The sequence below is a fragment of the Oncorhynchus masou genome, chromosome 17 (genome assembly GCF_036934945.1).
Source record: "Oncorhynchus masou masou isolate Uvic2021 chromosome 17, UVic_Omas_1.1, whole genome shotgun sequence".
In the NCBI taxonomy this organism is placed as follows: domain Eukaryota; kingdom Metazoa; phylum Chordata; class Actinopteri; order Salmoniformes; family Salmonidae; genus Oncorhynchus; species Oncorhynchus masou.
This window is the reverse complement of record NC_088228.1, coordinates 6,694,629-6,709,384: the sequence shown is the minus strand read 5'-3', so window position 1 is coordinate 6,709,384 and position 14,756 is coordinate 6,694,629. Positions and strand designations below refer to the sequence as shown.

At 39.8% G+C, this 14,756-nt stretch overlaps 1 protein-coding gene across 1 annotated transcript in view; it reads right to left on the bottom strand.

The window, feature by feature from the left end:
* Positions 1–1,880: 1,880 nt before the first annotated feature.
* Positions 1,881–14,756, bottom strand: part of LOC135558351 (cadherin-7-like) — a 148,098-nt gene continuing 135,222 nt past the window's right edge. The window contains exon 12 of the mRNA XM_064992096.1: positions 1,881–6,929. Coding sequence (XP_064848168.1) covers positions 6,424–6,929 — 506 coding nt within the window. The 3' untranslated portion in view covers positions 1,881–6,423. The remainder of the gene's footprint in view (positions 6,930–14,756) is intronic.

The window sequence follows — 14,756 nt, the reverse complement described above, 5'->3', positions numbered from 1 at the left end:
CAGAGTGATGGTGTAATCAATAGTAGTCTATCAGAGTGATGCTGTAATCAATAGCAGTCTATCAGGGTGATGGTGTCTGCTGTAATCAGTAGTAGTCTATCAGTGTGATGGTGTAATCAATAGCAGTCTATCAGTGTGATGGTGTAATCAATAGCAGTCTATCAGGGTGATGGTGTCTGCTGTAATCAGTAGCAGTCTATCAGTGTGATGGTGTAATCAATAGCAGTCTATCAGAGTGACGCTGTAATCAGTAGTAGTCTATCAGTGTGATGGTGTAATCAATAGTAGTCTATCAGAGTGATGCTGTAATCAATAGTAGTCTATCAGAGTGATGCTGTAATCAATAGTAGTCTATCAGTGTGATGGTGTAATCAATAGTAGTCTATCAGTGTGATGGTGTAATCTATAGTAGTCTATCAGAGTGATGCTGTAATCAATAGTAGTCTATCAGAGTGATGCTGTAATCAATAGCAGTCTATCAGAGTGACGCTGTAATCAGTAGTAGTCTATCAGAGTGATGCTGTAATCAATAGTAGTCTATCAGTGTGATGGTGTAATCTATAGTAGTCTATCAGAGTGATGCTGTAATCAATAGCAGTCTATCAGTGTGATGGTGTAATCAATAGTAGTCTATCAGTGTGATGGTGTAATCAATAGTAGTCTATCAGTGTGATGGTGTAATCAATAGCAGTCTATCAGTGTGATGGTGTAATCAATAGCAGTCTATCAGTGTGATGGTGTAATCAATAGCAGTCTATCAGTGTGATGGTGTAATCAATAGCAGTCTATCAGTGTGATGGTGTAATCTATAGTAGTCTATCAGAGTGATGCTGTAATCAATAGCAGTCTATCAGAGTGATGGTGTAATCAATAGTAGTCTATCAGGGTGATGGTGTCTGATGTAATGAATGCATTTTTTTAAATAAATCTAGTACTTTTTTCAGTTAGTATGCGAGGCAGTGACTGTGAGTAGGAAAGAATCTACCATTATCTAAAATAATAGTTTCATCTCAAGACAATAATAATAATAATACTAATAATAGTTATTCACTGGTGTTGTTTTGAACAATTGTATCTCCTATGTCGAGATTGATTGCAATCATGGTCGGTTGTGAGGCACAAAACACAAACATGTCATAGCAATCAACTCGCCGCAGCAGCAACGATAACATTTGCAGTCAGAGATAAAAAACAAAGGCTACTGTATCCATGAGGTTAGGCCTATGAACTAGGTTATTCTACATCTGTGTGTTCATTTGCAGATCTGGTTTTCTTTTAAGCTATTATTGAGATTATTTGTGTGTAAGCCAATAGCCCTCTACAAAACATATTTCACCATTTATAAATCGCTTACTGCTCATGCTTCGGGCAAACTGTTTTGAGTCTTCACCAATGGATGCAATGAAATACTGTAAGCACACCCAGGTCACCCGTGAAACAAGTATTCGACGTCCATCCATGTCTGAGGATGTCGGGAGATGATGTGGAAACCAGCCACTAGGGGCAGCAGTGAGCGCCAAATAGGTTTGGGTTTTGCCCTAATTCCAAAGGTTGCAAGTTTGAATCCAGTGACAGAAAGTTGTTTTTTGAGATTTTAGTTTTAAGCCTATCCCAAACTTTTACCCTTACCTTAACCATTTAGAGTTAATGCCAAACCTTAAGATGTCAGATATAATGGATAAACTTAACCTTAAACAGATCTATATTTGACATTTGCAACGATCCTCGAAATTTGACTTTAATAAGAAGCATGGGTTAATGTCTAATTCTGAGACTGTGAGAGCTCTTCGGTATGCAAGTGAACCTCAAGAAATGCTAGGGTAGAATGTGAAAATTTACAAGGCAGTATATTATTCCTTGAGACAAAAACTAGAATGAAACCATATTTAGGACTTTATTGAAAGTTGAACAGGTGACTTACAGTCAAGAGCCATTGTCGGCATTTCCTTTACAGTTCCTTTACAAAACAATGTGAGTTTCAGTTTCCTCTCTCTATGCACAAATACACAAGACTGGCTGGGCTGAGGGAAAAAACAGAGCAGTGATTGTCTGCTGAGTAGTGTTGAGTTGTGTTGGGGTTCAGAATGGCGTCAGTCTACGGTGAGACGGACACAGGTCCTGCTGAGACTGAGGATGTCCTCATGTGAACACCTTATCAGCCACTTGACACCAGTTGTCCATTTTCTCTTTTCCTAACAGGCAAGGCCACTTTGATATTCACCAGGTGTCATATTCCTTAGATCAGAGTGAAAACAAGCCGTGCGTACATACAATGCTTTCGTAACAACCCCCCCCCCCACAAAAAAAAAACATCAACCAAATTATCATGAAGTTGTTTCCATAATGTAAAATAGGAAAAATAAATATCCCAATGAAAGAGAAGTGCAGGTACTCCGAAATTCTTAAGTTCTTTTAATAAATGAATTATGACATCAATATTTCGTGGCAAACCTAAGGGTTTGCAGTATTCTAATACCGTAACAAGAACAACAACTGAGTCCATTTAAGAGTGTGTGCAAATGAAATGCTTCATGGATAAAATACAACTTTCTACACCAAAGAAATACAGAACAAACTCATAATATTATTGACAATAGTTCTCATTTGTGTATATATCTTTTTGTATACACTAATTTGTGTATTTATTTTTTTGTATACACTAATTTTTGTATACACTAATTTGTGTATTTATCTTTTTGTAAACACTAATTTGTGTGGTAAAGCGAAGCCTCTCCCCTAGTGTCTCATCCAAGTGCAGATGATCTCTGGCAATCTGCTTCATTAAATGTATATTTATTAAAACTTTGAGCCAGGCCTGACGAGATTTCGGTATCTCTTTAAAATTCCATTTAGCAAAGACTGTTAACAAATAATTGTGTTTCCTTAACGATGACAGCCATCACTAAAGAAAATAACCTCAATCTTCATTATCATCACTTAGGAAGCAGAATTACTTAATTATCAGTTGTGGTAGAGATTAGCTGAAATGTAATCATTGAAAACCCAGAAAGGTATTTATTAAATGTGTTTTTCTAACTGAAAAGAATCCTATACAAGGTTTTATTGTTTTTATGTAACTCAAATACTGTACTGTGGATGGCAGAAGTATAAGCATGTCTTCCTCACTTCCAGGCAACAGTATAACGATTTATTATAGTAAAGAATAATAGAATAAAATGTATATTATACGTTTGTAATCAACTTTAGACATTTGTAGGCATACATTTTTTCAACAGCCTCAAAATAGCTGATAATAAATCAAGATTGGTATGAGCTGAAACTGAAGATATTATAAGGGGGTCTTAGCAGGTGCTTATTATGTTGCTGTCGATAAAAGCATTTGTACTGCATTGTACTTCATTATACCTGTTGATTTAAGTGACATTTTACTGTACTCTTGAACTATATATTGCCAACATTGTACGGTTTGGGTCAGCACGACAGTGGGAAGAAGGATATGCAGAAGAACTGTGTTGGTTCCATTTAGGGTGTAATGTTTTCTCCAACTAATGAGCATCAAATGTATAAGGCCTCATCAGAGCTCTTAACCAAAAACTAGATTTGTTTTGTTTCCCAGCTGTTTTTTGCCTTGCTTTTTCCATCCTGGATTTCCCACAGTTCCATTTCTACTCACTGCATGCAAAATAACAGTTGACATTCTCCTTGGCTTAGAATCTTTACAAGTGCCCACAGCTTTGCTGTAAATCGTTTCCCAACACTAACTGTATTTTCCAATGCTGTTACAGCTATGTTTCCGTAAAAAAAAACAACTAAAAAAACAACAAATTTAACCATCATGGTTGCTAGAACACCTCATAGGATAGATAAAACAATCACAACAGCTTTAAATTTTGAACTTACCAATACGGTGCAATCACTGCAGATGTTTACAAGGCTTCCAGGCTGTGACATGATAGTGTTTTCTTCATCGCTACCCCCCCAACCCCAGTCTCTTTGCCTTATCTCACCTTCCCTGCTACACCGTTCAGAGGCATTGTGACACTCTAAGCATGTCCATTCAGAACCTCAGAGGCATTGTGACACTCTAAGCATGTCCATTCAGAACCTCAGGGCATTTTGACACTCTAAGCATGTTCATTCAGAACCTCAGGGCATTGTGACACTCTAAGCATGTCCATTCAGAACCTCAGGGCATTGTGACACTCTAAGCATGTTCATTTGGAACTTGAGCGTGAGAGCGGACAAATCGGACAGGTGTCTAGATACCGTTATAGGATTGTAGATCGTGACCGTGTTCGGTAGGCACCAAATGGAAGAGAGACTACTGGACTACCGGTCGAATAAGAAACACCCATTTCTGTTTTCTGTTTCAAAAAATGTTGCAACGGCGAGCTCCACTGAATATGGAGCAGAGTAAGCCTGAATTGATCAAGTCCACCATTGATGAAAACCTGCTGTAAAATCCATAAGGATTTATCCTGTTTTGAGAATCTCTTCCATAAATATAACTGCCTGCCAGCAGCAATGAACAGGGTTCACAGGATGACAAAGGACACAAGATCAATTGAATAACAAAGCACTCTATCATGTTGGAAGCATCTTCCTTTAAGTGCAATCAAAATATGGAGTGAAAGTGACGCATGGTTTTATGAGGAGAATGTGGTTTTGAGCATGAGCGTTACATATGAAAAGAATGAGTTGTTAATAATAATTAAGTGTGGTTCATTTTAGGGATGTCAATAATAGTTTCACGTTGACAGGCCACTGTGGAATAGATTTGCAGTATAAAAAAAAATGTGTCAATAACTCTGCCATGTTTTGAAAATACAATGAATGCTACACTGAATGTTCTAATCAGAAGGTTTGCATGGGTGGGAGTTCAATTTACCACATGGTGATGTCACCAGGCAGTAAATTGGTTAATAGACCAATAACAAAGAGTTCCAAACCTCCCTGCCAATAGCAGCTAGTTTTTAATTTTTTCCATCTCCACATACACCATGGGGTCTTGCTTGAGAAATAGTTATTTGCTAAAAACTATTGTCAATTTCAATGGAAATCTATTACAGTAAGGTATTTATTTAATTGTTGACGAGAAATGATTTGACATTGATATAAAAACGGTTAAATTCGGCCTTTACGATATCAATGCCAAACTTAACATGGTTCATCACGGTAATGTCTTTGATGACCCTAAGAAGTTGCAAATTGATAGGACATTGTGAAATGGATTTTTACAAAGGATTTAAATGGACACGTAAATCAGATTTCTAGATTTAATAATTACTCAGCCCTGTTAACCAATCCCTTATTTATGTTATTTTTATCATGAGTATACGGTTTTCAAAGATTTTCCAAAATGTCCAAGATGTAGGAAAATCTATCCTGGCTGGCCTTATGTGTCCTTGAGGTAAATTTGTTCAGTATGAGGAAAGACACCTACATACATGGGGCGGCAGGGTAGTCTAGTGGTTAGAGCGTTGGACTAGTAACCGGAAGGTTGCGAGTTCAAACCCCTGAGCTGACAAGGTACAAATCTGTCGTTCTGCCCCTGAACAGGCAGTTAACTCACTGTTCCCAGGCCGTCATTGAAAATAAGAATTTGTTCTTAACTGACTTGCCTGGTTAAATAAAGGTAAAATAAAAAAAATAAAAATACAAATTTTAAAGTCTGTAGGTCATACTGGGCGGCGGATATGAGGGTTTAAATGAGACAGTGTAACAGCGCCACCTATAGGTCAATCAGTACCATTATTTTAGATCAAGTTACTCATGGCCTCCAGTTTTTGTGTGCCGAATTCAAGCAAAAGTTATCAATCTATGCTTGACTTATTTTACCATGTCAAGGAAAACATTATAACATGAGAATAACAATCGATTTTACAGCAAAGCTGTGAACCCCTAAATATCAGTTTGAAACAAATGTTACAGATCATAGTGAACCCTGGGACAGACTACAGGGCCAGTTGAAGAGGTCAGGCTACTCATTTCACCATGACAAGATGTTGTACTTGAAAATGTCACTGTTGTAACACCACTGAAGCATAGATATCGGTTCACTCCTTGTTCCGTTTGAATGTCACTGTGACATGAGAATGTCTGGACATTAGTGCGTTGAGGTTCTTCCAACGGGTCTGGAGGCCGTCCCAACGTTTTAAGCTTTGCATCATTTCATGATAAAACATTACTAACAAAATCTCCAAAATGTGATCCTTTGAAAAATCCAGCCAGTATGCAGAGTGCCCAAAACAAGCATTTTGAATGGAAAACCACCATCCTACAGTTAATTCTCAACCCACATTGATGCATTTATACACACCAATAAAATGTCCTCTCAGAGTACAGCATCATCCTATCGTCATCTAAAATGTCCTTTCTTGTATCCTTAATCATATCCTTCTGTTTACTTCACTTGTTTGTTCTGTTGTCCGCGCTGATGGTTCGGCGGGGCTCAACCGAGGGCTAAGAGACGAAGAGGTTGCCGCCGTCGCTGTGGCCATAGAGGTCTGCCAGTTTCTTGAAGCGCGGCCCCCAGTCGCTGAGGTAGTCGTAGTTCTGCTCTGAGTCCATGCTCAGGGAATCCAGCGAGCTGAGTGACTCTGCGGCTGAGCCGCTGCCCTCGAAGGCGTACGTCTGCAGTGAGTCGTAGGGCGGTGCTGACAGGTCCACGTCGGCCTCCTTCAGCCGGTCCCAGATGAACTCGCGGAAGATGCCGTTGTCCGGCGGTGGCCGGGAAGATGAGAAGAGGGTGGGCACTTCTGGGGTGACATCACGGCGGTTCTTGCTGCCGCTCTCACGGACTACGTTGAGGTTGCGCAAAGCGACCATGTCAAAGGCCTCGGTGTCCTCCTCGCCGCCGCCCTCGTCGTCGTAGCGCACAATGTTCTCGCGCACGTCACGCTCCTCGTCCAGGATCAAGGGCTCCTTCTTCCTCCGTCGCTGCATGGTGATGATCAACAGGACCAGCACTGTGGAGAGGGAGACAGAGAGAGAGAGACAGGCATGACCATATTAGAGACACATATATCCATCAGATTATACAGATTCACAAAGAATTTAAAAACAAACCCAATTTTGATGAACTCCCATATCTACTGGGTGAAATACCAGTGTGCCATCACAGCAGCAAGATTTGTGACCTGTTGTCACATGAAAGGACAACCAATGACGAGGAGTAGATAGAAAGGATCAGAGGACCAATGCAGAGCGTGGTAAGTGTTCATGATATTTATTATAACTCAGAACACTAAAGAATAAAACAAAATGAAACCGAAACAGTTCTGTCTGGTGCAGACACAAAACAGAAAATAATCACCCACGAAACACAGGTGGGAAAAGGCTACCTAAGTATGATTCTCAATCAGAGACAACTAACGACACCTGCCTCTGATTGAAAACCATGCCAGGCCAAACACAGAAATACTAAATCATAGAAAACGCACAAAGACTGCCCACCCCAACTCACGCCCTGACCATACTAAAACCAAGACAAAGGAACTAAGGTCAGAACGCGACAGAAACTCATATTTATGTTCATTTATTTTCCCTTGAACTATTTCACATCGTTACAACACTTTATAAAGACAAAATATGACATTTGAAATGTCTTTATTCTTTTGGAACTTCTGTGAGTGTAATGTTTACTGTTCATTTGTATTGTTTAATTCACTTTAGTTATTATCTACTTCACATGCTTTGGCAATGTTAACATATGTTTCCCATGCCAATAAAGCCCTTAAATTGAAATGTATTTGAGAGTGAGAGAGAGAGAGAAAGGGAGAGACAGAGGGAGAGACAGAGAGAAGAAGGCAGTCAGCATCACTATCAACAAAGGGCAGATAAGTTAATCATGATTAGACAAAGAAAAAATGGTATGCCAATGAATATCATTGGGGAGACATTTTTCATCAAACTAAACAACAGAGCCATCGCAATTCTGTCCAGGACCATTGTGGAGTACAGAGGTGTTCCTTCAGAATTTTGGGTTGTACACTGAAAAATACTGGCAACGATAGGACAGCTCTGTCTGCCACCTGTGTGGGTTTAGGACACTTAGTATCAACACGACCCTTACCCCATCAACACGACCCTTACCCCCATCAACACGACCCATAACCCTATAAACAAGACCCTTACTCCCATCAACACGACCATTTAGCCTATCAACACGACCATTAACACTATCAACATAACCCTTAACACTATCAACACGACCCTTACCCCCATCAACACGACCCTTATCCCCATCAACACGACCATTAAGCCTATCAACACAACCATTAACCCTATCAACACAACCATTAATCCTACCAACACTACCCTTACCCCCATCAACATGACCCTTACCCCATCCATACGACCCTTACCCCATCCATACGACCCTTACCGCCATCCATATGACCCTTACCCGCATCAACACGACCCTGGGTGGCAAGCTCTGAGAAACAATTTGATGGATAGAGACACTGTGCCAGTAGTGGTGGAGAAAGGAACCATGGATAGATACTACCTGTGTTAGATTTATTATAATAAGCCAATGTTATTCACTGGGTTTTCAGATCCCCCCCCCCCTTCTCTCTCTCTCTGGAAAAAGTGTCATCACAGTCCCGAGTTCAGGTTATTTCAGGTTGATTTCAGGTTGATTTCAGGTTGATTTCAGGTTGATTTCAGGTTGATTTCAGGTTATTTCAGGTTGATTTCAGGTTTACCTCACGAGATTCGCCAGATTTAGATTTTGTGAAATATGCTATTAGCCCGCACGTGTTGTTGGAACGTGCACACACAGAGATAAACAACCAGACAAACCTGTTTAAATATCAGGGTTTAACAGTAGCTTTGTCCCAAATAGCACCCTAATTCCTATATACTGTAGTGCCCTACTTTTGACCAGAGCCCAATGATCCCTGGTCATAAGTAGTGCACTATATAGGGAATAGGGTGCCATTTGTGTGGGGGGAGTAGTCGGTGAGTGTCCCCATGCAGTTGGCTGCTCCCACAAGCTGCTTACGCTGGGCAGGCCAGCGCTAAATCCCTGAAATGAACAGAGCATATGCCTATCTGAGTAATAATATAGGAGTATATGCCAGTCATAAAGCCCCTAAAAAAGGCAAACGGTCCAAGTGCGGTCCCCAAAGCATGTCAACGTAGCATAGAATGTCAATGTAGCATAGCATGTCAACGTAGCATAGCATGTCAACGTAGCATGTCAGCGTAGCATGTCAATGTAGCATAGCATGTCAACGTAGCATTGCATATCAGCGTAGCATAGCATGTCAACATAGCATAGCATGTCAACGTAGCAAAGCATGTCAACGTAGCAGAGCATGTCAACGTAGCAAGGACCTCTCTCTTTCTCAATTTTCGATGATACCTTCTGACAAGATAGAAAAGTTTTATCGTCAAATTTCAAAAAGTCTTAATATAAACCAATTTACTCGTAAAATGCCAAAAGCAAAGTTGAAGGTACATACTCTAGGTTATACCAAAATCAAACAACACACCAACTGAAAGGGAAAGTGTTTTTGAGGAAGTTTTGGCTTGCAAGTGCAGGTTTTGTTCAGCTGTTTCCATTCATGACATCTGACGATGCTAATATATTAACTCCAGCCTGAAGTAAATAATGGATTATTGTGGACTCTGTTACCATGGGCCTTCAGACACAACTCAAGGTAAGGGTAAAGTGACCCAAATATAGATTTTGCATGAACTATCCCTTTAAAGAATAATATAGTGTTGCCGCGCAGCACACTCCATAGTTGAGCACTTGACGACGTGGGCTGTGCACATATATCCACAGCTGCTTGCATATAAAGCTTAAGCCATACATCTCCCCTCATCGAACACACACACACACACACACACACACACACACACACACACACACACACACACACACACACACACACACACACAACATCTTTGTGTCACACACACAAACACGCTCCCCGAGACACAGTCACAGTCCACCCATCGGGGGTTAGAGAAACTGCCTGCCAGGACCCCTCATCTCCCCGTCAGAGTCAGATCTATACTCCCAGAGCTGAAAATAACACCCGTCGCTGCTGAGTGAGCAAGCGAGGAAGGGGAGGCAAACGTCTAATGATCCATCCTTTAACGCTGCCACCGCCAGGCTAAAATATGGAAGCTGCCCAACCCATACCTCATCCCCAGGCACTATACCACCTCCCTGGGCTAAACAAGCAGAGGGTGGATGCTGGGGGTGGAGGGTGGAGGGTGGGGTGTGTGTTCACATCACTCTACGTCTTCGCAAGGCAACAGTGGAGGAGGAGGAGTGGAGAGGAGAGGGAGATGAGGGGGAGAGGAGACAGAGATGAGGAGAGGGAGATGAGGAGGAGGAGAGGAGATGGAGATGAGGAAGAGGGGGAGATAAGAAGGAGGTAGAGGGGGAGAGGAGAGGGAGCTTTTGGAGGAGAGGAGAAGAGAGTGAGATGAGGAGGATGGAATAAAGAGTTCTAAGAATAATAAAGGGTTCTAAGAATAATAAAGGGTTCTAAGAATAATAAAGGGGTATTGTTTGGTCATTCTAATGAAAACTTGAGGGGTATTGTTTGATGATTCTAATGAAACCTTGAGGGGTATTGTTTGGTGATTATAATGAAACCTTAAGGGGTATTGTTTGGTCATTCTAATGAAACCTTGAGGGGTATTGTTTGGTGATTCTAATGAAACCTTAAGGGGTATTGTTTGGTCATTCTAATGAAACCTTGAGGGGTATTGTTTGATGATTCTAATGAAACCTTGAAGGCATTGTTTGGTGATTCTAATGAAACAGATGAATCTAATGAAACCTTGAGGGGTATTGTTTGGTCATTCTAATGGAGGGGTATTGTTTGATGAATCTAATGAAACCTTGGATTGTTTGGTGATTCTAATGAAACCTTGAGGGGTATTGTTTGGGATGAAACCTTGAGGAGAGGGGGAGATGATTCTAATGAAACCTTGAGGGGATTGTTTGGTGATTATAATGGGTATTGTTTGGTGGACCTTGAGGGGTAGTCACAGAGATGATTATAAGGAGTAGGGAGATGAGGGGTATTGAGGATTCTAATGGAGGATTTGGTGGGAGATGGAGATGAGGAAGAGGGGGGGAGATAATGAAACCTTGAAGGAGGTAGTCATTCTAATGAAACCTTGAGGGGTATTGTTTGGGGGAAACCTTGGAGGGGATTGTTTGGTGATTCTAATGAAACCTTGAGGGATTGTTTGGTGGAAGATTTGGTGGAAAGGAGAGGTATTGTTTGGTCATTCTAATGAAACCTTGATTGTTTGGTCATTCTAAGAAACCTTGAGGGGTATTGTTTGGTCATTCTAATGAAACCTTGAGGGGTATTGTTTGATGAATCTAATGAAACCTTGAGGGGTATTGTTTGGTGATTATAATGAAACCTTGAGGGGTATTGTTTGGTGATTCTAATGAAACCTTGAGGGGTATTGTTTGGTGATTATAATGAAACCTTGAGGGGTATTGTTTGGTGATTCTAATGAAACCTTGAGGGGTCTTGTGATTCTAATGAAACCTTAAGGGGTATTGTTTGATGTCTAATGAAATAGAGTTCTAAGAAACCTTAAATTCTAAGAATAAACCTTGAGGGGTATTGTTTGGTCATTCTAATGAAACCTTGAGGGGTATTGTTTGATGATTCTAATGAAACCTTGAGGGGTATTGTTTGATGATTCTAATGAAACCTTGAGGGGTATTGTTTGGTGATTCTAATGAAACCTTGAGGGGTATTGTTTGGTGATTCTAATGAAACCTTGAGGGGTATTGTTTGGTGATTCTAATGAAACCTTGAGGGGTATTGTTTGGTGATTCTAATGAAACCTTGAGGGGTATTGTTTGGTGATTCTAATGAAACCTTGAGGGGTATTGTTTGATGATTCTAATGAAACCTTGAGGGGTATTGTTTGGTGATTCTAATGAAACCTTGAGGGGTATTGTTTGATGATTCTAATGAAACCTTGAGGGGTATTGTTTGGTGATTCTAATGAAACCTTGAGGGGTATTGTTTGGTGATTATAATGAAACCTTGAGGGGTATTGTTTGGTGATTATAATGAAACCTTGAGGGGTATTGTTTGGTGATTCTAATGGGGTATTGTTTGGTGATTCTAATGAAACCTTGAGGGGTATTGTTTGATGAATCTAATGAAACCTTGAGGGGTATTGTTTGGTGATTCTAATGAAACCTTGAGGGGTATTGTTTGGTGATTATAATGAAACCTTGAGGGGTATTGTTTGGTGATTATAATGAAACCTTGAAATTCTAATGAAACCTTGAGGGGTATTGTTTGGTGATTAATGAAATGAAACCTTGGTGATTCTAAGGGGTATTGTTTGGTGATAATGAAACCTTAATGATTCTAATGAAACCTTGAGGGGTATTGTTTGGTGATTATAATGAAACCTTGAGGGGTATTGTTTGGTCATTCTAATGAAACCTTGAGGGGTATTGTTTGGTGATTCTAATGAAACCTTGAGGGGTATTGTTTGGTGATTATAATGAAACCTTGAGGGGTATTGTTTGGTGATTCTAATGAAACTTAAGGGGTATTGTTTGGTCATTCTAATGAATTCTTGAGGGGTATTGTTTGGGATTCTAATGAAACCTCAGGGGTATTGTTTGGTGATTCTAATGAAACCTTGAGGGGTATTGTTTGGTGATTATAATGAAACCTTGAGGGGTATTGTTTGGTGATTCTAATGAAACCTTGAGGGGTATTGTTTGGTGATTCTAATGAAACCTTGAGGGGTATTGTTTGGTGATTCTAATGAAACCTTGAGGGGTATTGTTTGGTGATTCTAATGAAACCTTGAGGGGTATTGTTTGGTCATTCTAATGAAACCTTGAGGGGTATTGTTTGGTCATTCTAATGAAACCTTGAGGGGTATTGTTTGGTGATTCTAATGAAACCTTGAGGGGTATTGTTTGGTGATTCTAATGAAACCTTGAGGGGTATTGTTTGGTGATTCTAATGAAACCTTGAGGGGTATTGTTTGGTGATTCTAATGAAAAGGGGTATTGTTTGGTGATTCTAATGAAACCTTGAGGGGTATTGTTTGGTGATTATAATGAAACCTTGAGGGGTATTGTTTGGTGATTATAATGAAACCTTGAGGGGTATTGTTTGGTCATTCTAATGAAACCTTGAGGGGTATTGTTTGGTGATTCTAATGAAACCTTGAGGGGTATTGTTTGGTGATTCTAATGAAACCTTGAGGGGTATTGTTTGGTGATTCTAATGAAACCTTGAGGGGTATTGTTTGGTGATTCTAATGAAACCTTGAGGGGTATTGTTTGGTGATTATAATGAAACCTTGAGGGGTATTGTTTGGTGATTCTAATGAAAAATTGTTTTGATTCTAATAAAACAGATTATAATGAAACCTTGAGGGGTATTGTTTGGTGATTCTAATGAAACCTTGAGGGGTATTGTTTTGATTGTATTGTTTGGCGATTATAATGAAACCTGGCCAAGATAGGTAGCACCAAGTCATTACAAAAATTACAGACAAACAACATGAAAAACTGTAGGTAATCTAGTAAAAACCATAGAATTCACAAGAGTACAACAAAATCATAAAACAGCTAATTAAAAACATTGACAGGTCAGGGAATCAGTCTCAAGATCATTCATCAGTGATTTAAGAATACCAATCGGGACAAGTTCTTCCAGGTTAAAAATACATTCTAATGAAACCTTGAGAGGTATTGTTTGTTTGTTTGGTCATTATAATGAAACATTGAAGGGTGTTGTTTGTTCATTCTTTGTCCAACTGTCCATTATGCATACAATAAATACAAATACATGAATTTGGACATGTGCTGAACTGAAAATAATAACGTTTAGCGCAATGACGTTCCACATGAATGAGGACTTCCTTTGTGTTTGTGAGCATGGGTGCTGGAGGCAAGATTGTGCCACATGTTGTTTCACTCAATTGAAAAGACTACTGGGTACAGTAAACAAATAACACAGCTTGTGAGACTGACTGAATACACAAATGTACTCCATATTAAACATGCATTTTGTGTCAGATACCACTAATATGTCTATCAAAATGAACCAATCTTCGTCTGATATTTGATCAATAAGTATCTTTCGTCGGTATATTGTGTTTTGTGTATTTTCAGTGGTTTTGTGCGTTGTCCCGTTCACTGTTGCAATTCTTGCCTGTTGGCCAGGTCGTTAATGTAAATGAGAATTGGTTCTCAATTTACTTATGTTGTTAAATAAAGATTATATAATAATAAAAATAATAAAAACAGATACTACTGTAATCCATCGACAATTACCGACAGGTTGAATAGATGTTGTATTTTGATTAAGAAAGTATCACAAGGACCCCATGCACACTCTTTCAAAACTACGGTTTTATAGATTGCACGCTTTCTCGGTCACGCTTTGTGGCATTGACATAATACACGACTGTGTGTACGCAAAATAAACATGTATTTTGGACCAGATACACCACTTTTATACATAGAAAATTAAACGTGCCACAAAAGGACCTGTGCAGTAATACACATTGCATGTGGCAGGCTTCACTTAAGGCACAGCAACACGGCAGTTCAGCCAAAGAAGAATGAGGAAAAATGTGCGGTAAATCAATGGAACATTATGCCCAATTTTCGGTAATTGAATTGAGAAAAAACTATCCGTCTTGCAAAAATCAATGGGACAACAAGCGGAATAATTAGCACCGGGCCCATTCTCATCGACATATTACATAATGAGCCTCTCTCTCTCTCTCTCTCTCTCTCTCTACAGTGGGGA